This window comes from Anser brachyrhynchus, assembly GCF_964034855.1.
Source record: "Anser brachyrhynchus genome assembly, chromosome: 1".
In the NCBI taxonomy this organism is placed as follows: Eukaryota; Metazoa; Chordata; class Aves; order Anseriformes; family Anatidae; genus Anser; species Anser brachyrhynchus.
This window is the reverse complement of record NC_137694.1, coordinates 34364508-34390464: the sequence shown is the minus strand read 5'-3', so window position 1 is coordinate 34390464 and position 25957 is coordinate 34364508. Positions and strand designations below refer to the sequence as shown.

The 25957-nt window shown below is 39.5% G+C and overlaps 2 protein-coding genes across 3 annotated transcripts in view; one reads left to right on the top strand and one right to left on the bottom strand.

Moving 5' to 3' along the window:
- The window catches only part of LOC308188292 (uncharacterized protein), a gene marked incomplete at its 5' end in the record, with an annotated part of 68928 nt that extends 59576 nt beyond the window's left edge, over positions 1-9352 (bottom strand). Inside the window, 5 exons of the mRNA XM_080577169.1 lie at positions 6192-6278; positions 6919-7045; positions 8622-8680; positions 8763-9190; positions 9318-9352. Coding sequence (XP_080433295.1) covers positions 6192-6278; positions 6919-7045; positions 8622-8680; positions 8763-9190; positions 9318-9352 — 736 coding nt within the window. The remainder of the gene's footprint in view (positions 1-6191; positions 6279-6918; positions 7046-8621; positions 8681-8762; positions 9191-9317) is intronic.
- LRIG3 (leucine rich repeats and immunoglobulin like domains 3) overlaps positions 9113-25957 on the top strand; it is a 43746-nt gene continuing 26901 nt past the window's right edge. The window contains exons 1-3 of one of the 2 annotated variants that reach the window (XM_080576965.1): positions 9113-9550; positions 17077-17148; positions 17379-17453. In XM_080576965.1, the coding sequence (XP_080433091.1) occupies positions 9351-9550; positions 17077-17148; positions 17379-17453 (347 nt within the window). In that variant the 5' untranslated portion in view covers positions 9113-9350. Of the gene's footprint in view, positions 9551-10258; positions 10394-17076; positions 17149-17378; positions 17454-25957 lie in introns of those variants that run through there. The other variant, XM_080576966.1, reaches the window with a different exon arrangement.

Sequence of the window (25957 nt, the reverse complement as noted above, 5' to 3'; positions counted from 1 at the left end):
AGCAGTAACAACAGCCTAAGGTACACCCAGGACCCCTTGCCACTGGCTCCCTGTTCCATATCACAGTGCCTGGCACTTTTTGTGGCGCCACATGACAAGCTACATGAATGAACAGAGCCAGGTTAAAAATAACTTCAGAAAAAAAAAAAAAAAAGCAATATCTGGCTTCCTGCAAGGCACCACAGGCAGCTGTGCTCACACCGTGGAAAGGGTGGCAGGGGCAGGTCTGAGCAGGCAGTGGTGCTGAATGGGAAAATCTGCAGCCACAACTGCTTGAGAAAATGGTTATGAGGAACTGCTCACAGGGATACTCTGTTTGCACAGCATTCCCGCATCCTCCCAACTTGAAAAGTTGTCCATGGATGTAGAAAAGTCCTCTGGTGTATCAGATGTGCAATTTGCTGGAGAAGAGATGCTGGAGACAGCTTCGGACTTCCCATGCTTACTGAACAGCTGCAGCTATGATCATTTTCCTGTCAACTGTAGTCAGATCTATTCCGCCAGAAATCTGCATGCTTAGATCCTAGTTCATGAAAGAGTTCTGGTAAGGAGGCATGCTCACCATCCATCCCAACAGGCTTTCAGTTTTGTATCCAAGACTCATTCTTAAATACATGCTCAAATCCTTTTCTGAATCAGGGCTTTTTACAATAGTCTGGAACTCAGACAGCTCTGGGGATCAGTGTGTGCCATTAAATAACGACAGCAAAAAAGTTTTTTTTGCATTTGCAAAGTAGTCAGTAATGGCTTCTTTGGTAGAATTATTCATTTGTGTGAGCTTCTCTAACACATTTTAAAATTAAGTAGATATATATAATTCATTTTTTAAAAATCTGTTTAAGAAAGTGAATTAGAGAATGAAGTATTTGAAAAGCATTGCAGTACGTTTAAGAGACATAAAATGCAAAAAAAGTCAGACAGCTATACTTAAAAATTAAAAAAAAAAATCCTACCACTTAATCTTTAACTGTTGCCCTTTTTTAAAATAACAACATACATTCAAAAGCTGTGCAAGAGATTATGGGTTTAGTCTTAACTCTGAATACCCTTTTTTGTTGATTGCATTTTAACATAATTTATGGTTTATTTTTTATGACACGTAGCCATATATATGGGTATAAAGCATACATTTATAATTTAAGAGATTAATTTATATACGAGCTGAAATATACACAAGACTAAGTTTCTTGGCTAGATCTCTTTTGATACTATTTTAAAGTTGTATTATTTTACTAATAATATGCAAGTCCAAAGGTTTAACATTGCCTCAGGAGAATTAGTCTCTGAGGAACACATTGCTCGCAGCTGCAGTGAAATATCCATCATTGAAAATTTCAGCACTTCTAATTCCATCTCAGTGACATCAGTCGGATAACTGAAATATTACTCACATGTGGTATTCAGGGAGTGTGTGTATGAAATTATCAAAATTCTAGGAAAGTAATTTCGTGTTTATCCTTAGCAGTCGTTTTCCAACAACAAAAAATCAGAATGAAAAATAATAGTGCAGTGGATTTTTTTACATTATGATTAAAATAAGATGTAATTTTCCCTACGTTTAAAATGATCAGCAAGCCTCTTCCTGTTTACTTTTGTTTTTAGCTTTTGTTTCACAAAAATGAGAAAATTGTACTGTAGAATTAACTTAGCCAAGCTTAAGAAGACATTTTCTGATTTATAAATCATTGAAAGGATAACTCAATTATAGAGTATCTGCAATTCAATGAAAGCCAAAGCCATGGTTTCTTCAACACTGTTGCCTGATTTATGCCCAGCCTGATCAGATGTTAGTATCGCTTTGATTTTGACATGGCACACGTTGACAAAGGCACCTAAAAACCTGTATTGTGTCTTCTTTTCCACTTAGGATGTGGTAGGATGCTGTTGTTTTTTGTCTGGAAGGTTGCTTTTTCTACTGCTCAGGTCAGGTACAGTCCAAAAAGAACAGTCCAGTAAGACACTGACCTATTTGGCTTGTAACAGTGCTAAAGTATTGCACCCTTTTAGGCTATTTAGTTCTTCCCCATAGCCAGCAACAGCCACAGATGACAAAACTGCACAGACAGTCCCTGAACCAGAAGTTTCTTGTCTGGCAATGACAGCACATAACCAGAAAAGGACTTTGAGATTCAACATGTGCAACTCTCCGCACTCCTAAATATTTCCTTTGATAGATCAGAGAGTACAAAGAGGCCTAGGAAAGGGAACAGTGAGTGAGAGGAGCTGCCTAGGCTGCAGACCTAGGATGGAAAACAAAGGCAAAATTCACAACAGAAAACATTTATGTAAATGTTTGGTAACTGTTCTCTTTGCTTGCCCTGGAAGAAAACCCATCTGAGAATGTCACAGAGGGCCCAAGCCAAGAGAAGTGCCATGGCCATTAGTCAGTGCAGTGCACCTAGGATTGGAAAGCTGACAGCTAGCATGGCTATTTGGAAGGTATCATCTGCATTTCAGAAGATTCTCAAACCATGTTGCCCTAATGTGAGAGATGTCAAAGAGGTCATAGAAAGTTTTGCTTGTGTAAGATTCATAAAAGGTGTCAGAGTGATGAAAATGGTATCCTTTGCAGTTTCTCCCCATTTAATACTAAGAAGATCAACACAAAGAGAGTTTTGCAGATGGTTGTTCACCAATCTGGCCAGCTGGTGCACAGTGCTGGTGTTTTCTGCAGCTCCTGCTGGGCTCTAGCTGGCGTCTGGCCCGTGCAGATCAGCACGCAGTATTTGCTGCTGTCTGATCCAGCCTGCTCTTTGATGCTCTGGCTCACAAAGCCAGACTTTATTGGTAAACATGGCTATTGCAAGTAACTGCTTGAGCATCTGAGTAAGTGCTGCAATGTCTGCTTGGCCTACTTCTTACCAGGTCAATGCTTGCTTATTTTGCTTTATATAATAATTGCAAAGCAACAGGCAGCAGACAGCAGAAAGGGGGGAGCAAGGCCAGATGACACACAGTCTGCTATAACTCACCAGCTTCCCAGTGATAGCAACGGGATAGCTGTGCAAAATCTCAAGTGCTACTTGCTGTGCTGCAACACTGGGTATTCATTTTTTGAGAGCTTTAAACCATGTCCTCCTGAGCCTGTTATCAGCTTTCTGTAGCCCTCTCCAGTCCACTCCTTTCCTTTCCTCCCCTCCCCTTATATCTGACCCCAAATGGCGTATGATACTTCACCTCAGCCCTCACCAGCCCAGCTGTCATTATTTAGTTCCCTCACATAGAAAACTCCAACTGATATATCCTAAATGCCTTCTGTGATGTTTCATTGTCGACACATACTTGTTTAGTTTGTGATACGTGACTAGATCCTTTTCACAGGGTGCCCATTTTGTATTTTGTTGATACTTCTCTTAAGTATAGCACTGCCCCCTAGTTTTACTAAATCTCATTTGATTTAATGTTAATAAATCCTTAATAGAACTTGTTACATCAGTAGACAACAAGCAAACTATTATATGGGTATAAAAAAATTGAAAACTACACCAATTCATATTTGTGAGAAATTTTGCTTGTTACTATTATAATGACACTTAAGATACCTACAATTTAAAAGGTTTAAGAAATATATATACATATTAGTCTATTTAGCTATTTAATTTTTATGTGTAAATGCATACAATGGGAATCATCTAAAAATACAGGATCTAATCTCAGCTAGTCATAAGGCTCTTTCCACTCAGTGGAGAGGGAGAGAAACCTCCAGAGGCTGATTCATTCAAAATGCCTTGATTGCTCATTTTAGAAAGGTAGTAATCACTCTCTGGAGGTGTCTTCCTCTATCCGCTGACTACAGAAGGAGCCAAGACAACTGCTTTAGAATAGATACCAAACTTCTAAATTGCTAAAATTACACAAGATGAATCCCAGCTGCAGCTCATTCCCTCTGGAACAGTCAATTAAATCTAAATTCTTCAAAGATTTAGGCCTTAAGTCCCACTGATTTCACACTGTGAAATTCTTACAGCCACTGACTTCAATGAGAGTCACACACCTAAACACAGTGCATACTTAATTTTGGAGGCCTCAGAACACTGACAAGAATCGTACCAAATCTGCCCATGATGATTTAAACAAATACTGCCTTCAAACATCCATGCATCTCCTCTGGCAGACGTTTCCATCCCCACTGCAGAAGGGAACGCATTAGTGCTTCAGCTGCAGTAACCCACTCACTGTAAGGAGGGGAGGAGAGAAGAACTGGAGGTGGTTGTATCTTGGAGAGCCACAGCTACAGTTGACTCAACGTGTCTTTCAGATTCCCCTTTTGGCCACTTCTTGATCTTTCTTACCACAAAACGTTTATTTATCTTAAAAGATTATTAAAAAAAAAACCAACGTACTAAAACAACTAGTAGAACAGACCTGGCAGGTGTTTTACTACAGTAGCACTATCCTGAAATTACTTCTACTTATTTTTATTCAAATTGACAACATCTCAACTTGAGTGCTCCTTAATGACATAAAACTAACTCTTCTTTTTTCCTCTTTGAAGTCACATCATTGTAGATGTTGATTGTTTAATTGTCCTTCCAATCATGCACTTAACTTCCCACTTAGCCCCATGCAGGACATGACTTGAAGACATTAACAGTCGTCACTAATGTGGATTGCCTTAGGATGTTTAAGTTTATTTGTAATGGAGGCAAACAGTGTTTGGATGAATTCTATAAATGTTGAACATTTTCTGCCTTAGGCAAAGTTTTCAGTAAGAGTTCATACGGTTTTTCTGGTTGTAATCAGTACATTCAAATTATGCATAATTTGGTTTTCATGGTTTCAGTGTTGGATCACATAAAGTCAAGTTTAATTACTACCAAAAATAAATTCCTTTATGCACCTTGGGATATTCACTGTGGACTTATGATGCACTAGTAGGAGATTCACAATTGCTAGGAAATTATTTAAGAACAGTGTATTGCTTTTCCGCAAATGCAAGTGAAACTGCAGTGGTTAATCAGAGGAATTGAAATAAATGGTCATGAAGTTTTAATGCTATTATTAACTAAAAGGAATATCAATTCCTATACCAAATTGGCAGACGAAAAGGAGGGTGGGAAACCTCTGTATTTAGAAACATTTCCATGAAAAATATCACATGATGTGGGGTGAGATTCTTGTTTATATACACAAAGGGAAAAAGTGAAAAAGGTCTTCTGCTCCAACAGGGGAGGGACTCTTCGTGGGACTCTCTAGCAACTTCCAGACAGGTGCCTGCGGCAAAACCTTCTATTGCCTATTGCAAGCTATTTCATGTACGCAAGCAGTCTTCACAAAAAAAAAAACAAAAACTGTGTTCTGCTCTACTTTTTTTTTCTTTTTTTTCCAAAGCAGTACGATCTCAACAGTCAATCTCTCCCTCCAGCTGTGGCCTTAGAAAAAGTTTTACTAGCCTTATGATTTCATTTATTTTTTTAAAATGGGTTAAGTAGGGGGAACCTGCAACAGAGAGTGGTGATTGTCTGAGGATGAATTCTTACTTCCTTCTCCCAAATAGTCAGTCATAAACATCTTCAGCTAGAAATAAAATGTCACTAGGAAGATTTAGGAATGAATAGACAGGACGTTAATTCTGCCAGTACTCCTGCAGGGGCATTTATGGATAGGAAGGTGGATAGATGGGCCACTGATTTCTATCTCACTTTATCTGAACTGAGATGTGTCAAAGCATAAGTAATGTTGTTCTGTTTTGCTTCTGCTTCTTGCTGCTGAATACTACCTAACTCACTTTATTTACCCATGAAAAGTAGAAAATCTGAAACAAATAGTAGACACAGTTTTGGATTACCTGGTAATCAAGGAGTACACAAGGACACTATGATGTCCTTAATGGACACAATCATTTAGTGGATGTAACCACTCACTCCTTTTGACCTTCTGACATAAATTCTGCAAATTTAACTGCATATAACCAAATAGAACTATATGTAATTGTCTCTTGAAGTGGCTTGACTCCTTTGAAAACTGACTAAACAAACTGAATTTAGATTAATCACATTGTTAAAGTTCCTAGTACTAGTAAAAGACATTCTAACTTTAAGACATAACAGAAAATGTATAGGATCTTAGTTGGTTTTACTTTCAGTCATCTGCTAAACCAGCCTGATTTGAGGCAGACTTCTTCCAGAGGTAGGTTACTTGAAAGCAGTGCTTATTTTCAATGTGTTAATGATATGTAAAAAAAATCATACTTAGCTTATGGGTGTGTCTTTTGCCTGAAGTTAATGCATCTTTTAAACAAAGCATGTTTGGACTTGAATCTGTAAATGCTCGTTTATCTGATTTAAAATAATCAAGGAAAGAAAAAGACACCATTAGTCTCATCCCGTAACACCCATAACATCCCAATGAACGGTCTACAGTTCACTGTGTAACTTCCTTTCCTCCACTCCCAACTCACTCAGGCTACCACGCTGGTAGTCTTGTGGAGAAAACAAATCTCATTAGCCAAACAGAGAGCTTGAGGGTCTAGTTTTACAAGATTTTTTCTCTGCAGCCATGCTTCCCCTTTTTCAGCATTGTCCCCTCAGGCTGATCTATATTCTGGCTGCCAGGGAGAGGGCCTGTCTTTGCCTAAACAACCATCACCACTGATAAGCTTCCATGTACAGTTACATGGAAAACTGGAAGAAGGAATTATTCCAGCTCAGAATGAAAAGTGGTGGAGGTGGGAGATTGTTTTTTTTTTTTTTGATGGGTTTGTAGCCAAATCATTCTCTTCGTCATGTTGACTTTGCAGTTACACTAATGCCAATGACAAACAAGGGTCGCTAGGAAGCCTTGTTACACGTAGAGGTAACAGTGTGAGGGAATGTGAGACCTTTCATTTTGATAGAAGCTTACTTAGGGCAGATATAGTCCAGCCAAACCCATGAAGAAGACATATGGGAAGTCTCCCATTAGTATTTACTTACGTACAATCATGGTGCACTCTCAGCCTAAAAGTAATGATGAAGAGACCCCTGGGTTTGGGGGCTGCCACCCTTGCAGCGTTCATATCAGTTGCAGAATTGGTTCCTGAGATTTCTGGAGAGAACAAATCTCCCTGTGGGAAGAAAGACTTCCTCTCATGGGCTCTGAAGGCATACAGGCATTTCAAAATTCATAATATAATCAGTTTTAAAATGCTTTTCTGAGTATTCAGAGAAAAGAAGCTGCAAAGACAAATGTGTTAATTTTCTGAATTGATTTACCTTTCTTAATTTAAAACAGCTTCATATATTACTAGCACTAAATATGCATTAGGTTGTGTGTTATAAGGGCACGGTATTCCATGAATGCATGAATGGTTTTCAAAATAACAAAACAGTTCTTGCCCTTTTCAGTATTTTCACTTTTTCCCCCGCTTTTTCTCTGATTTTTTCTTGTTCCATACTTCACATATATACCAGATATATTATTCACTGCTATCATAAACTAAGTACAGAATGCTTTGCTTGTATTTTTTCTTACCCTTGTATGTTAAAACTGACAGTTTAATGGCCCTGTTGCCACTTACCAGTGAATCACTGCCCTTGCCAACACTCAAGATAAGACAAGCTCGCTTTTCCCAAGTAAGAGGCACTTTGCTGTGTACTCCGGGAACTGTAGTACAGAGCTTGGTTACTTTAAATCAATTTTAATTTTAGTAAGGTGTGCAATAATTCTCTGGTGCGACATAAGGATCATCATCTTGAATTTTGATTACTCTGCAGAACTAGCAAATACAGCCTATTTTGCCTAAGCAATGAATGCAACACGTTCAAGTGTCTCCTGTATAATGGTGTGAGACAACTGCACAGCTAGAACAAATGCTAGCACTTTTGAAACAGAAGATTGCTAATGATGTATAGTTTTGAAAATCTGAATTTGGCACTGTACACATTTTTCCTACTGGATGTGGAACAGCTCACTGTTTCACAGGCTTTGTTAATCTAATGTCAACCTAATGGCTTTGAAGGGAAGAAAAAGGCTTTAAAAAGAATGAATAATTATGGCATGCCAATCTTCCCAAGATAGTTTTCATTTGCGAGAAATAAGAGTAACTTGCAAATATACACTAGTTTTTGTCCTATGTTTCATTTGTTTGCTTGTTTGCTTTTACATGTAGAAAAATGTTTATTTCTGCAGTGTTTGTTTGCTTTTCTGCAGTGATTTCCTTAAGGACCACCAGTGGTCAACTGATCAGAGGCTGAGAAAATACCACATCACTCTGTAAACCCTGTGCACCTGAAACAGTTGCGTTGACAGCGGCACGTGAGTGTTCTTAGTTATGGCATGCCTGCTTGGTTTGCAAATTCGGGATTTGTGATTTAAAATAAAACGTAGTTTCGTTTCTGTAATCTAACCTGTTCCCTGGGATACATATGGGAACAATAAAAAAGTTTCAGCCTTACATATCTCAGTAATGGAGGGAAGGGTCTCTCAGTGCTGCAGGACACGAGTGCCCAGGCCATCTCCCACTTCTTAGGTGAAATGTACATATGTAAAGGTGGGACACAAAGTGCTGGGTCCATGCACTTTGATGCTCTGCTGCTGCTGAGCAGGGGCATGTGACGTCTCCAGTAACTGCATCCACTCCAGGGTCCGGGCTTCCATATGGAACTTGAACAATAGGTATTTACTTAAATTACATAGATTACCTCAGAGATGTGGAATCTGTACGCCCTGCCTACTTCCCTGAACCTCTGGAGCTGGGATCCTGTGGGGAACATAATGGGCTTAATTACTGTGTCTGGACTAGCCGCGCAGGACCCGGAAGGCAGGAGTTAACCTCACCTCACCTTTTACATGCCAGTGACCCCAGCCTTGGCTGGGAACCTGCCGGGGCCTCCGGAGCAGCTCCGGGACCGCTCCGACCGGCGCTAAGCGGGCTCGCTGGGAATCCCGGGCGCAGCACGGCCCCGCCGCGCTCCCCCTCAGGCCCCGGGGCCCGCCGCGCTGCCAGGCCCGGCCCTCAGCCGCCTCCCGGGGCTGGAAGCGGGGCCCGGGCACCCCCGGCGGGACCCGCCTGCCCCCGCCGCCCGGAGCCGGGGCGAGGCCGGGGGGCGGCCCGGGGCTGTTGCTGTCACACGGCAGGGGGAGGGGGCTGCGGGCGGGGCGGGCCGCGCCGTGCTCGGGGCTCCCCCGGCCGGGCGGAGGCGGGCTGAGGCGCTGCAAAGTTTGCCGAGTGGCTGGCGGCGCTGCGTGCCCCCCACTCCCCCCTTCTTCCCTTCACTTTTTTTTTTTTTTTCTTTTTTTCTTCTTCTTTCCACCCTCACTGCCTTCCCTCCCTCGGCGGTGGCTCCGGGGCATGCACCCGCGCTGAGAGGCTGTGTCAGCCGGGCTGCTCGACGGACGGGAGCAGCGCGGGCAGCGGCTCCGAGCCCGCCATGCCCCGCCGGCACCGCGCCGCGCCCGCCGCCCTCTTCCTCCTCCTCCTCTTCCTCGTCCTCCTCCTGCTGCCGGTGCTGGGGGGCAGCCCCGCCGCCCGCTGCCCCGTGCCCTGCCGCTGCGCCGGGCACCTCGTCGCCTGCAGCCGCCTGGAGCTGAGCCGAGTGCCCGAGCGGCTGCCGCGGGGGGCGGTGCAGCTGTGAGTATGGGGGGCTCGGTGCTGGCGTGGGGGGGTGCCCGTCCGCCATCTTCTGCCCCTCGGGGTGCCTCGGTCCGCGGCCGAGGAGGGCAGGGGGTCGGGGGGGAAATGTCGGGTTTGTGGCCGAGCGGGGCGAGTGTGGGGAGGGATGGATGGAGGGAGGGAGGGAGGGAGGGAGGGAGGGAAGGAGGGGGCCGGCTGTCAGCGAGCACCGAGCAGCGCGTGCCCTCCGCGCCTGGCCGACGGCGCTCGCCCTGGACCCCGTGAAGGAGGGGGAGCAGAGTTGTTTTACTGACTTTCTCGGGGAACGTGCAAAAATCGCCAAGTTAAATTCGATTTCTGAGTCAGGAAATAAAAACCAAACTTTCATATTGGCCTGGGTTTTATTTGTGCAGCTCTTGGGCTTCGTTCACTGATGGTTTTGGTTTAAACAACTTTACTAGGGCTGGACCTCGCCAAGTTTGGTTCGGTGACACGGGTTTATGAAACTTACTAGCACGTAGTGAAATGCCATGTGTAGAAAACTTACCTGCAGTGACAAACTTTTATGGACAAAGCATAAATCACGAAAGCTTTCTAAAAGCTTGAAAAGTGCTGAGGGACTTCGCACATTTGTTTTTAATCTCTTGTCACTCTGGTATCTTCCATACTAGTCGTATTAATTTTCTATTACATTTCCAAAGCAGATCGAGATAAGGACTTTAAAGTAAACAGGAAGACTTTCAATTAGCTGTGGCTAATTCTGTTCAATTGCCTCGTCTGGAGGTCATGCTGCTTTACTCATGAAATGTGGATGGCTGTATTGACACCATATGGAACTGAACATACGAATGACTCCAGGAGGTGAATATTTCCATGAGCAGCGTAGGAAAGTGTGAGGGGAAAGAAACTTTTTTTTTTTTCCTTTTGGCTTATGTGTTTGAAGCATATGAATCAAATACCGGATCTGCTTTACATTCAACAACTGGTTTTGCTTCTTATTAAATTTCATCCCTCCTGTTCTTTTGAACTATTTCAGTTACCTAACGTAACTGAGTTAAACTAAAAACTGAAGTTTTCTGACAAAACTTAAGGTATTTTTGATACTAAGCTAAGCTTCACAGCTTAATTTCATAGCTCAGTCTAGTTTAGTGCTGCTAAGATAAAATTCAGATGTGACGGTCACTAAACAAAAAGCAAATGGAAAAATCACAGAACTTTCATTTGTAGAGCTGTTTTAAAAAGTATTTTGCATTAGCAGTAATTAAATTTGTCTATTCCACTTACTTTACCGAGAGACAATAAAACACATTGCAGAGCTTTTTTGTTAGCACAAGGGAGGTTTTTCTAATTAGAATTCCCTTGGTAGTGTAAATTGTCCTTATGTAAGTTCACATTCCTTTAAAAGTGTGAGAAAATAAGTTCCACTTGTATAAATAAGCTTTGGTCTGTTGTAAGAAACCCCGCTGTGATTACTCATTGGACAGCTGTGTCACTTGGTCTTAAACTCACAGGAGTACATCTTTGTAGGTGTCACCAAGCCATGTGGTCTGGCTGCTTTTGTGGTTTTTGTTTGTGTCAAATGCCTTAGAAGTACCCTGCTCTTTCTTCCTTCCCCTCTTCTGAATAAGGGGACCAGGGGGAGCGTGGCGTTGTCTGTTACCTCCAGCTACTCAGCTGCTTGGAGCTTTGATTGCACAATGTGTACAGTTATAACGCTCTTCTTTTTTACATACGCAAAAAAGGTTTGAATAGCCTGGATTATTGTTGCAACAAACTATGCATTTACAAATTGTAAAAGACTGTTTATGAATTTTATTGGTATATGGTGACTGTGTTTTCCATGGGAGTCCATAGCATTTATAGCCAAAGGCTAGTAGTTTAATTGCATTATTTCCAATACTCCTCAGAAAACAACTCTTACACCATGTTCTCAGCACAGGCAGACAAGGTCTCCCAGGCAGAGTAGTGAAAGCTCTTGTGCTTGAAAAGGTGTAGGCCCATGTTGGGCTTAACACCTTCCTCTGACCAGCTGTCTACACATCCAGACAGAAAGTACATCTGATGAAGTCGGCTTTTGAAGCAAGCTCTGTTTGAATCTCCCCTTCCTTTTGTATTCATAACCTCTGGTGAAATAAACCAAGAGTTTATGATGTGGAAAATGCTGTGTGACATTCTAGTGGGTGAAGGGGGAAATCAGGAGATGAACCTGAATACTGAGTTATGTTCCCCGTTTTCATAGCAAATGTGAGACTACTGCTTTCTACATAAATGGCTTTATGAAATGGGGTGTAAACAGGGTATAATTGCCAGCTTTGCTGTGACTTTAGCCGTAAATACCATCTTTTGTAATGCGGCCTTCACAGATGATAACAATCCACAGATAAATATTTGTAGTGACTTTGTGTACAAATGGTTTTAAAGTCAGATTTCAATTTACTTCTAGTATGTGTGTCCCGAGATGGAGAGAACGTTTTGCTGTGTTAGAGCTGCTGATGTTTCATAGCCAGAAGTGGAGGGAGGAAGAGAGTTTGAACACTGGCCAGTGTCCTCAATGTTTGCAAATTCTCAGAGGCATTGTCGAGTATGCCTTGCCAGGTTCACCTAGGAATGCTAAAAACTGTCAGCAAGACAGAAGGGAAAATCTGAAAGATGGCTTTCACTTGTGTTTGTATTACATCTTTAGTATTTACATTTTATAAATCCTCTAGTTCTTTACCAGAATTGCCAGAAAAAAGGGCCGTATGGTTTTCACAGCTGTTTTTCAATATTTTCCAGACTAAAACTTGAACATAGCAAGCTGATTTATGAGTCACTTTGGATCAGTGTCTTAAAACAGCTACAGCCTGGCTTTTTGTTTTTCAGCTCTCCTGATTTCTGCTGAATTAGCAGCTCTATAGGCCCCAGTGGGACTGATTAAGAAGCTGTTGCTGGATTTGCATTTTAAAATTTGACTTGGGGCTCAGGTTTCGGAGTTCTCTAAGGAAGAAGATGATAATTGTAACTAAGTGTTGTAAATTAAGTTAGTCTAAAAGTTATATTTATAAAATATGTGAAGAAACACTCACCCTCTCCCTTTATGCATTAGGCCTTCCTTTCCGTTTTTTATCATATAAAGATTGATGTTCAGAGTTATGTTTTAGTTTTTGAATGCAGAAACTGAGTTGTGAAAGGTGTTCATATGAAAGGAATGACGTATAGAAAATATTTTCTTTCATTAAACAGGTTCTTAAAGGGCCTCAAACTGTGGCATTCTTTTTAAAGTAGGTAGAATCCCTTAAAAGCTTGATCACTTTCATTAGAATCTGAGGTGAAGAACAAGCATACATTTTTTTTATTGTTATAAAGAATTTCTTAATAAAAATATAGTTTCTGAGGGTATTCACTATTACATCTGTAATGGCTCTTGAAATTCTAGAAGTAGAAGAAATCACGGAGGAGGTTTTCTCCTCACTTGTAATGTGGTTTCAACAGACAAGGAAAATTCAGAAATGGAAAATGCGTGGTAATAATCTTAGTACTTTGTCAGTGTTCATTTCTAAGCAAGGGAAAAATACTGATTCATTTTCAAATCTTTTCCTTGTATGTGTTTTAAGGCACATGGAGAAATGCATTGAATTGAAATGCACTTGTAGCTTTGGACAGGGATGCTAGAGTTTTATATTTTAAAAATGCCTCAGATCCATTGTTTGTAAGTCTCAGAAACTTCTTTAGGCTTCAGCTTCACTTATAATACATGTCTTTTACTAATGTTCTAACTCTTGGTTCACTTTCAGCCTTTCTGATTTAACTTACAAATGTAACTTGCAAGGCTTTTTTTTTTTTTCCTGAAGCTTCTCATGTCAGCAGTACTGAAATAATATTTACAAAAATACATCAATTCATACTTTATGCAACAATTGGTAGACAAACATGTATACAGCTATGTGAAACACGAAGTTCAGTATTGTCTGGAGTTTGTTGTTACCGTTTTGCTTTGGCTTTTTTTTGGGTGCAGTTTGTGTTTGACAACCTGTTGTGAGTAAACCAGGAATAAGAATTTGTATGGATGTGTTTTTTAAAGTAGGTGCTACATGGAAAATCTGAGAGTGTTAAAATCTTTAGTGTTAAAAGGCAAACACGAAAGAATAGTTTGAAACCTAGTGCAAGTTGTTACGCTCACGGTTGCCTTGATAGACTCCAGATGGATGTGAGCTTGAGCTATGAGTGAAAGTGTCTGGCTCCAGTGTGGTGATCATGCACAGCAGTGGTTGTAATTGCAGGATTTTTATAGTTTAAGGACTCTGCCAGATTTTTTTCTTTTTTTTTTAAACATGTTATAACTCCAGCAGAACAAATCTACTCACGTCTGTTACTGTCTGGTGGGTCCTTTAGGCAAACGTTTTAAATAAACCTTTTGCAGGGTTTTTAGATGAAATGAAGAAATGCAGGTTTTTAGCACTAATGTTGAAAGCTCTTTGTTGAAATAATTACTGATCCCGAAGTCTTGTCTAAAGTATGAAGAGCAGTAACAAATTAGGCACTAACAGCCATGGCTTCACTGAATTTTGGCTGTTTATTTGCATAGTTCTTATAATCCGTACAGTCTAAAGCCAAATACCGAGTTAAGTTTAAGGGTAAAAATTGTCTCTGCTTTGGCTGCTTTAAAGGAACAAGTTAGATTCCCATCGCTGTTACAACCTAGATCTTTTGTAACAGAGTATTTTTTCAGTATTTACATGTAAGAAGGCAGTATGAGAATATCAAACCTGTACAGCTGATGTGTTCAAATGTTAAACAAATGGATTTTTCTCAAGTCTATGGCCAGACAAATGTTTGCACTAGACTTTTAAGCAGTGAAAGATGCAGTCCTCTAACTCAAGTGTGGTTAACCTCATTTACAGGAGAACTCAAAATCATAGTGATGAAACTAACATTTGTGGCTTTTTTGAAAACGTTTAACACTATATTGGTTTTCCCTTTTTTTAAGAGGAAAATCTTGAGGGTTTTAGACACCTGGAAGAAGAAGACACAGGTGTATTTTAGGTGTGTGAGTCCAGAGCTGCATCGCAGAAGACATCCTTCCGTGGCCACCTGAATGCGGTGAAGGGTGTGCCTCTTCTCTAGGTGGCTCCCCCCGGCACCTGCCCCACTTTGTTTGTGCTGAAAAATCGCTTACACACCTGCAGCTCTGCCCTGTGTGCATTCCTGAAGTGCCCCAACTGGGGAAAGGTGACGTTCATCTCCTCCCTGTGCCCGACAGAGTCAGGCTGGGGCGGCTGCACCCCGGCCCTCTGGGCCTGATCCGTTGCTGCACTGAGTGGCTGAGTGCTGGGGTACCCTTGGTAATGTGTGCATGTGGCCGGGATGGTTTGTAATGCTGGGGGTTGTTGAGTGTAATTTTTTTTTTTAACTTAGTATGGTTCAAAAAGGGGGGGACGGGTGACATTGCCTGTCCTTTGCTTGGTGACCTGAGTCCTCCCTTGTGCTGGGGTTTCGGTGGGCAGTCACTGAGCCTCCTGCTGGGGCTGTGCTGGTGCTGCAGGTGAGGACTGGGGTGGGTGGGGGTGGCTGCCTGTATCCTGTGCGTAGCAGGGAAGATGCTGTTTAAGAGTCTTGTAAAGCAGATACTTAGTCCTGGCAACACTGGAAAAGTACTGTGTAAAGCAGCAAACGGGAGAGGCTAAAGCATGGTTGTGCTGTCCCCCTGCACAGTTTAAGAAGCATAAGTGGCTGGCTGGGTCTCAGGACTTCTCCTCTGTGTCCAAGGACCTGTGGTATTGGGTGAAGAGAAACCCATTCTGTAGATCCACAGTTGCTCAGGGCTTAGTTGTATAGCACGCCTAGCACAAACTGTAAAGCTGGCTTGATTTAAGCCAGTTTTGATCCATGTGCAGCATGGATATGCTGGTTATCAGGAATCATTACTTTGAAGACTATAGAAGGAGAACAGACACGTCTGTGACAGTCACAAACCTGTGCCTGGCGTGCTTAGTGTAGGTGACCATGTACTGAATTATATTCTTCAGAAAAAGTATGGATTACGGGAGTTTACTCAAGAATCAAATGGAAATATGCTTCACTTCTACATGGTCTGATGAGGATCTGTCTTGGTATTGGCCTAGGCATTGACTTCCAGGCCCTTCTAGTGATGCTCAGCACCCTCATTTCCAAGCCCTTTCCAGTTTTATCACAACCAGGCGTGTTGCTGAGTGCTCCAGATGCAGTGCTCAATTAGCACAGGGAAAAAGTGTGCTGATGCAATTCTTTGAGGGTCTCACTGAAGTGAGGTTAAGAACTCCTTCAGAATAGTGAAACTTTTGTTTCCTGGCTTGTGTTAAAAACTGAGTGTTACGATGTACAGCAAGCACTTTGCAGACAGCTCTATCAGTGCAGATAAGGTAATGACAGGCTGTAGTATGGGAGCAGGAACTTGCAGGTTGTGGGAATGGATGACTAAAAAGAGGGAGGTCTTCAAGCAGGGCTAGCAGTGGTAACATGGCCAGATGTAAATCTTGTACTGCTTGTGCAGATCTCTATAGACTTGCAAGTTTGAATTTCTGTAGTTAACTTTTCTGTCTTCTACTGTATAGCCATTCTTTTATATCTGTGATGTTTCCAGTACTTCTGAGACCACAGCAAATGTTTCTTAGGACTCTGTTTTATGATGGTTTTCAAATGGTCAAGAGGCCATATGGTGAAGAATTCCCTACATGTCTGTAGGGAAGATAATTTCCTGACAATGGTCAAGAAGGTGTGTTGCACTCTTAGTACCCTAGCCTGTTTAACAGCAAACACTGTTGTTTGCAAAGGCTCTAACATGGGCTCTCGTAAAACTGCATCAATTTGTATTTTGGGATCTTCAGTGTGGAGTGGCACAAGCTGAGCTCGAGCTACTTCAAGGGCAAGTAAGGCGATGATAATGTGAATAGTGCAGAGACATCTTAAAATTCAAGATAGAGTTAGGCCTTCCTGTATATATTTTCTTGTTTAAGGTCCCAACTGAATTTGGTTATGTAAGAATAGAGCCCTGAATTGTGTGAAAGCATGAAAATGGAACTGAGATTTATGTACAGTCCTCACTATGTACTGAAGATTTGTGAGTTGCTTTGCAGAAGCAAGTGAGGAGAGTAGATGGTGCAAGTATAATAATTGACTCAAGGTTGAAATGGCAATGAGTTTTTATGAATTTTCCTTGTAGCCAACAGGTTGCTTTAGCCAGATATTTTGCTGGGAAGAGAGGGTTTTTTGATGTGTATAAGTCAACATTTTGAGGTGTTTTTTCATGTGTCTTTGATACATAGACACGCAGGCACACACAGAACACAAAATGAGCAATTCTTTTAAATGGTTCAGGAAATTCTTTGACACTGTCGGCAGTGATCAAGCTGTTAGCACTTATATACCTTGTAAAGTTAAATGCGTTTCTATTCTAGTTCTACTAACATAAAACATAACTTTTTATGTACTTGGAAACAAATGATAACATATTTTCAATTGTAATTGTCTTGCTTTATGCAATATTTCATGGCAAAACTGACAGGTTGTTTATTTTTGTAACCTCATAGGGACTTAAGTCACAACAAATTATCTTCAATCAAGACCAGTTTCTTGGATCACCTCCATAGTCTTCGGGAAGTGTAAGTCAGTTTGCCTTTTTTTTTTTTTTAAGTGGTTTGTATATGTTAATTGTATCACTGGGATATCAATAACTTGGGATAATAGGTTGACAGTTATGTTCTGATATTTTACATTAAGTGAAACTGGAATTAATTTCAAATTTTGGGTTGACACCAGCAATTTAATAAATCCAATGTATATACTTCTGATTTACGTTAAAGCTAACTCTCAATTTTTTAAATATTAATAGGAAGTTGAACAACAATGAACTGGAGATGATTCCAAATTTGGGGCCAGTATCTGCAAATATAACTCTTCTGTCTTTGTAAGTAGATCTATCTCTTGTCCCTGCTTAGTGGAGCTAACTCTGTAGGGTTAGTGGAAATATGTGCATTGCAGAGATTAAAGTAAAATAATTGGAAATAGAGCGGCTTGTGGTTAGGAAGTTGATTATGTCATATTATTTAGCAGGTTGTTTAAAATGTGTATAATTGAGCTTAATCCTTGTAGTTTTTATGCTTCCCTCAGATACAAAGACTGCATTAGAATAAATTTATGTTGTGGTAGTGCCCAGAAGCCTCAGCCCTGTTGTGCTAGGCACTGAACAAACATTAGTAAATGTTACGTAAACTCATACAATGCAGACTTTAAAACAAGAGTTACACTCTATTATTACACGTCTTGGCTGAAATCCCAGTTGCGTTAAATCATGGCAGAAATCCATTAATTTCAGTGGGCAGTGTGGGGAAATCCCCTTGACACACAGCTTTAGGACAAATATCTAGGTTAGAAGATGTTGTGTCAATGTCTTAAAAATGGTCGCAGAAAGACATTTTAATGTGTGGCATAAAATTTTTCCAGTTGTGGTTAATACATACGGTTGTGACACAATTATGTACACGTTCATTGCTTCGTTTGAAAAAAATAATAGGTTACCTGATGTGGTATCTATCATACAGGCATAAAATTGTAAAAGGTAAATAGGACCCCAAACCAAATTTCCTGATTTTAGAGGAAATCTTATTCCTGAGCATTTCACCTGAAATAAGTTCAATTGTTTTTCTTGTGTTCTAATTTCTCCAAAATGTTGAGGGTAATGCTTAAAAAAGAAGTTTGTATCCTACTGTTAAGTGGAGAAAAAAAGCCAACGTGTTTTCATGTGTGGGGTTTGAGTTTTATCAATGGGAATCTAAAGTGTTTAAGCCTAGTAATATGTAGCCCTCTGGCCAAATCCCACTCATGAATACAAATTGCAAGTTACCTTTTTTGAAGAAGCCTGAAGGGTTAAAACAATACAGTAAACTTCAGAAAGCTGTTCAGCTAATTAAATTGATCACTATTCAATTGCTTACATCTGGTGATTTATAGGGGTTTGTTTTTACTCTAGGCCCAGGTCAGCTAAGTCAGCTGGTGCAGCCGCTGTGTCTGGACTGCTCTGTTTGAATAAGAACTAAGTGACATTTGATACTGATGTGGTTTCTTACAGATCAGAATCAGAAAAGAATGAAAGAAAAAGCAGATGGTGTCTGACAAATAACTATTGAATTTAAGCATATCATCTATTTCAATTTTGCATTAGTGTTGACGTTATTTTTACACTGGCATAGCATTCTGTAGTTTAAGCATTTCATTGATCTAAAGAATGTATTTCTGTTTATTTTTTTTTACCTTGTTAAGGTTCTTTTTACCACCACAAGGTTGGAAATATTAACTTAATAAAGTTTTATACTGTCTTGCCTTACTTGTGATGAATACAAACTTGAGAATTTGTCTTAACATCACCTCTAGTCCTTTTCATAGAAACTTAACTAGTTTAGATGAACCTAAAATCACCCTTCTGAAGCTGTGCAAAGATTTTTGTTTTCCTCTGAGAGAATGAAAATCAGGTGCTGCTGGATTGGTTGTTCCATATCCATAGGTTACTAGCTTGGTTCTTTTGCCCAGGTGGTAAAACATGGAAAAAAAAAAACAACAAACTTTATTAGATCTGTTTTCTGTACTATGACACATACAAGGGGGGAGGGGAAGATTCTAAAAGTTGTTTTCATACAACCAGTGCGGTTAAAGTTGGTCTGGCTGGGTGATAGCTTGTTCTTATTCTAGTTTCAATTACTTCTGTATGGTTTTGAGAGAATATAGGTATGCCCAAGCTGAGATTTAATACCAGTTGTATGACCACTGTAAAGATTCATTGAGATTAAGTACTTAAAGAACTATTTCAACCACATTAAAGTTTTACATTGACTAACAACTGTCAGTATGTAATAGTTAAAAACAATTGCTTGTTCTTTCTACATACGCTTGCATATGGCATGGATAATTAGAGCATTTATAATAAAAATAAAAAATAAAGCATTTTGTTCATTTAGCAAAGGTTTCTTTTTCAAACTTCTTACAGGTTAAAAATTATTCCTGTAGAAAGATGGTAAGTCTCATTTTACAAAAAAGGGTATAAGTAAAGAAGAATAAGTATGCAGCAGTTGTCTGGCATAAAAATACCTGTAATAAACCAGTTTCATAAATCTGCAAATGTTTCTAATACTTTTTTTAGAGGTTTAAAAAAAATGTATTCAGTTATGGGAGGGGTTGTATCAAACTGAGTTAATATGATACCTAATTCAAGCGAAGGAAACGCATAGGGAACAATTAGAATATAATTTTTATGCTCTTCAAAGAATAACTGCTTGAAATATACTTCTGATGACTTTCTGCAGTTTTCAACTTTAAAAATGAAAGGAGCTTGTGGAACCTTTCCAAAACAAAGCACTGTTTCTTTGCTGAGTCTTTGTTCCCGCTTCACCTAGTAGTGGAAAAGAGGTGGTTAGTCTTCTGAAATTTGATTTGATTATGTTCCTTATAAGATACATATAAGTCCATACATTACTGTCAGTGAAAAGCCAGCTGTTCCTTCCAAGGAGTCCTCAAGGAATGCTGTGAAAGTGGTGCCTTCCTTTCTGGCCAAAATCTTTACTGGTCAAGAAACTTTCTTCTATGAAGCGGATAAAATTCTTCCAAGTACTTGTCAACTCAACAGTGGAGACTTAATTTTACCTGTTCTGCAAGAATTTTTTTGCCTTGCAGAAGGGATTGCACTCATGGTATGTCTACAGTGAATGATTCTGCAGGTATCTCCATACAGTGCTGAATGTCTGAATTCTTTTAGCAGTATCAACAAGCATGAGTGGATTATCATGTTAGTGTAGTTTCTATTTCTGGAGCTACCTCATTTCTAGCTATCTAATTGATATTTATCTAGCTCAGATATTTTCATACTGCTGAATTATGCAGGGTAAACATACCTGGAGCAATAGATGTTCCCAGTCTCATGGTCAAAGTCTGTTGGTAATATTAAACATTGATGCCAACATCTCGTTTTGTATGGATGCCAACTGAGAGTTGAACAAGGTATTGGGCACGCACACCCCCACCACTTCCCTGGAAAGACCATATGTCTGTGTGAAGGAATATACAAGCAAATGGAGGTAGGCTCATTATATGGCTGGAGGTGCATCTAACATACTCATCGCATAGATAAAATGTGATGAATATGTATCATATCAAACTTCATAGGAGAGCTGCTGAGCCTTCTGGGAATCTGGAAACTCTTGTGAACTAAATGGGTGGTACTTAGAGCTAAATCTGTTCTGGAGGCCTTTGGCTGTGAAGCTGTCATGGTTTCTCGGACATTAATAGATGTAATATCTGCTGGACAGAGCAAAAAGTAGGACTTATCTTCCCTATCCTAAATTCCTGAGAGTTCAACACGGTAAGGATGAGTTGGGAGCTGTAGATCCTCTTCAGAATGAATGGAGAAAACTGCTCTTCCTGAAGTCTTTTCTAAGTTCAGATGACTTGTCCACTAAAGCCCATCCAGGTATCTACTTTAAACTACTTTTTAGGTGTCTGAAATTAGGTTCCTTTTGAAACATCTAGCAAATGTACTTAGGCATTGCCTGTTTTACAGTGATTGTTACTTGTAAAAGTCTGATAACATCTTTCAGCATGATTGACCATTTAAGTCAATTATTTGAAACTGAAATGTCAGGCTTTCTTTCTGCCTAGACACCAAGCCTTTCACTATCTTCTGGCAGAGAAGGCAGAAAGAGAGAAGTTGAGCCATTTGCTTCCATGGACTTCCAGCTCCCCAGTCAGAACAGTAGCTGCTAGGTCGCTCCAAGTGCTGGTCAACACCAGGTTTTAGAGAGAATACTAGATTTGCTAACTGATTACCACAAATATATAGAGTATGGATGCCATCCACAGTAATGTAGCTGTATTAATGTAGCCATACTTACCTATAGAACCTGAAATATGTTAGATGTTTCCTAATTTGCATTCCTGAAGTGCTTTTAAAATTGGTTAAATTGATATAGAAATTGTTCTGAATCATAGAATGGCTCGGGTTAGAAGGGACCTTAAAGATCATCTAGTTCCACCCCCCCCCGCCATGGGCAGGGAGTCAGATTTGAAAATTCTGTACTTACAGGAGAATAAATGAGTTATTCTCCATTATTTCTGGATAGGTGGATCTCTTTAGTGCCCGTTCCTCTAACAGACACAGATATTCTAGTTCTAGGAAAATAAGCAAAATTCTCAAGTAGTTTCCTATTCTAATGGTATTCCTTAACCAAGATATACTAGTCCTGTCCTATTGATCATGAAAACCTGCTAGAATTCATGACATTGATACGTGGGAAGAAAACCTTGCCTCTTAGGTCTGTCATTGCTGTAAAGTTTTGAACCTAGTTTGAATCCAGATTCCTTACATTCATACTCTGAAGAGTGGAAGTGATTTTTTTATTATTTTTTTTTATTTCAGATGTCCATTATATGTACTGGTATAAAGGTAGTATATACTAAAATCAAGTATGTTTCAGCACGACTGCTTTGGTTGTAAGCTAGTAATGTTCAAAAGTTCTTACCAGAACTTTTCCATAGTGTCTCTATAGTATAGATAAGCTCTTTCACGATTCCCTGGAGAGAAAAAACAAACAAACAAAAAAAACATGCTAGCACACAGGATCTGAGCTTATTATAGTAGACTTGATGCCTTCTCCAAGCACTGAAGAAGTCTTGATTCCACTTTTGGGAAGAGATATTTAACCCACATAAGTAAAACAAACAAATGTTGTTTGAGTGTGACTTTTATCCTTCAACTTTGATTAATTTGAAATACGTAATGCTGTTACTACATACCAGAATCAAGGTATGATTTCATGCAAGGTTGAGGCTTTGTTCAGTGTTGTCATCTTTGTGTATGCATGCATAAGCATAATGTATGTCATACAAAAAACGCCTGTAGGTCTAGCATATGTTGTCGTGGTATGTTAAGAGCTCAAGAAATTATTTGGATTAATAAAAGATAACTTGGAATTAAATTGGGTTACATTCAGAATAATTGGGAATCTCCCAACAGTCAGCGACGAAGGGCATTTAAAGATGCTTTGGGTTGTGATTTAACCTAAGGGCAAAGCAGTGCAACTAAAGCTGAAGATATTGATTGAAACTGAGTAAAATAAGTACACCCTCCTTATATGAAAGTCCTGTATGGCATTTAACTGCCAACTATCATTTGTCTGCAGAGTCCAGTTAATACCTTCTGAAGATTTTTAGTTTATGGATTTATGCTTTGTGAAGAAGGAAGAACACCCACTGGTTTGCAAATTCTATAACATTGTTTAAGATTTTGTTTAAGGATATACAGTTTCAGTGGTAAATTCATGCTCCTTCACATGTGGAACTTAAAAAAAAATAAAAATAAATAATAAAAAAAAATTGTGAACATCATCCAGCATCGTCAATGTACTGTATTTTGAGTGATTTGGAAAATGGAAGACAGCAGTCAGTGACTTCAGAGAGATGGACTAACTTCAAGCATTAGAGAATTCTGCCTCCCCAAATAAATTTTATTGTTCTTATCAAAATATAAGAACTAGAATTAATATTTTATAAAAGCATGTTTCTTATTACCTACACCCAGGTTATGCTGTGTGATAATCATCTCAGCAATAGGAACTTGAAAAGACGTACATGCCAAAGTCTCTATTGTGTTGTCCGTGGCTGTGTGGTGCTTAGCTGTCGACTGGGTTAAGCCACAACACGTGTATAGGGAAATTCTGACATTAGGCTAGCATTAAATGAAATGTTTTAAATAATCAAGAGATTTTCCATCTTGATGAACAGATTTTGTTTTTGATTTAAAAGCACTAATATATGTGGAACAGGTGATTTAGATAGAAGTATTCTTGTAGTTTATGTTGTAAAAACTGATCATATTAATCTAGAACATAAATAGTTTTAGTAAGCCATAGTAGAAAATACAAAGTTCATGATGCAGAACAAAAGGAACAATGATTAAACAGTATTTTTTGAAGTTTTACACTAATACCTAAAAAGAGGCGTATAGAATATGCAATACTGTAGATGGTTTTTTTTTTTTTTTCTGCTACCTGGGAGGATTCTTCAAACCAATCTGCACGGGAAGCCTTAAGGGCAGTTGAAACAAGGAACCACATGGCTGTTCAGTTTCGAGTTCTAAGATGATAAAAACATTGACAGTATCTTGAAATATGAGGTTTCTTGAAATGTGTACACTTGTCTGTTAGGTGGTAGACTGAATCCATGGGTTGGTTTTCAGTAGACTTTGTACAGCATTCAGTTTGTAACATCGTTTTGTTGGTATATGCTGAGTTTAAATGCTCTGAAGACACATGAAGTTTTATATCCTGGATGCTTAAAAAGTAAATGACCAAAAAAATTAAAATATTGGTCAGGAGATAAAATGGGCCCAAAGGACTAGGAAGTAGGCAGTCAGTTAACTGTAGGGGTCACAGGTTTTCATAGTAAGCAAAGTTATTCCAACTTTAAATGTAGTTTTCTTATCAGCCACTCTAAAATGACTGATTATTCAATTTTTAATTTCAAGCCTTTGGTGTTCAAGGAGCACTTCTGAAAAGCAAAGCTAAAAGTCACTTGTTATATTGAAAAAGTGCCAGGTCATCATGTTTAAACGGAAAATAAATCAGCAAAGTTATCTAAGTCAAGAACAAAGATTTGAAGAAAAAAAGGTTGTTTTGCTTTTTTTAGTGACCAAAAACAACAAAACAAAGTTTAAAAAAAAAAAAGGCAACAGGGAATGCCTAGAAAGTTTTTTCAGGTGCAGACTGGTGTTTGCTCTGAAAGGCTGGTTCTGCTTGTTGCTCATCTAATCTGTGCAGAGGCTGCGGTGAACTTACTGCAGAAGATCTGCAAGTTTAATATACTAGGTTGCATAAACAAGCTCTGAAATTTTAAAGCTATATTATCTCAATACCCTAGCTTTATCTTTGTGTCTTACTATATTAGCTTCTTCCCTTTATCTTGCTTAGTTGCTCATTAATCATGATTTCAGTCGTCAGTAAAATTTCCTCTGTGGACAGCACACTTTGCTCCAGTTACAACATGGTTGTTCCCTGAGATTGGTAAAGCCTTATGCTTTCAGGCAGTGGAGGCAGAGCTAACTCCGTTGTGTTACAAACCTTTACTTTGTGTAGCTTATGGTATTGCAATGTCAGGTTCTTACAGTAAATAAGTAATAAAAATGGGAGTGTTCCGTACCACTTAACATTTTCAGACTACGTATCTGAGTTTTCTTTTTCACTCTTACAAGTAACTAAACTAACTCTTAAGTTGAAAGTGGCTTCTCACAGATCTTTGCTAAATAAGATGGTGAACTATGATGAAAGATTTGTAAATTCATCTGTATTTTTGGCATCTTCCTGTTTTCTTCCATTCTTTTTATACCATGAGAAGAAGAGGGTGTTGCACCCAATTTTTTGGGGGGGGGCAGTACTTGAACATGTACTGATCACTGTTTTTCATTCTTAATATGTGTGCTATCTCATCCTAGTTTGATTAATCAACGTGCAGCAAAAATACCTATCTAATTTTATGCACAAATGTAGTTACTGGAAAAAATGGTGATTAATCCTTTGTACTATTCAGAAGTGATCTTATTTTAATCATAGAATCATTAAGGTTGGAAAAGACCTTCAAGATCATTTGGTCCAACCATCATCCTACTAGCAATGTCACCTGCTAATCCATGTCCCTAAGCACCACATCCAACCTTTCCTTAAACACCCCCCAGTGACAGTGACTCCACCACTTCCCTGGGCAATATTGTGTGCCCTTTTCCGTTTAAAATAAGGAAATGTATATCTAAATATTGGCATTTCAGATCATGCTTCAAACAGTCATTTTGAGAAGTAGAATTCAATTAGCTGAAGCAAATATGTAAAATAGTTTATACATCTGCTCAACTGGCAATGTGGAAATAAGAGTGATAATTTTCACTGGCAGTATCTCAGTAAGGAAAGTTTTTGCAAAGTGCCTTCAGTAAAGACATATTTTTTCATAGTCCTTGTTTGCAGGATTATTTGGAATAAGAGTAGGAATGACAAATCTGACTGCCATTTTGCAGTAGGCTGAGAAAGGCAGCTGTATGTGCAACCCAGAAGAATGCTATCTCAGTTCATATTTAGAAAGCTGCAGTCACAAGAAAGAAGTTTAGATGCAAGTCTTGAAAATGAAAGCTTGCATTCAGTAGGAGTGGATGCCTTTCCCTTCTATGCTTGCCAGAGAAAGTGGTATTGTGTGTTTATAAATCTAGCATACTGAACTGAAGTCTGGCTCCCAATATTAAGAAAATTTTGGTCAAATATTTTACATCCTTGTCATCTCTTCAGTTACCACTTTATTATGGGAAGGATTAAGATTTGGATGCTGCCTGGAAGAGTTTGTTTTGAAGAAGGATTGAAAAAAAGGATAGAGGAATGCCAGACTGGGCTT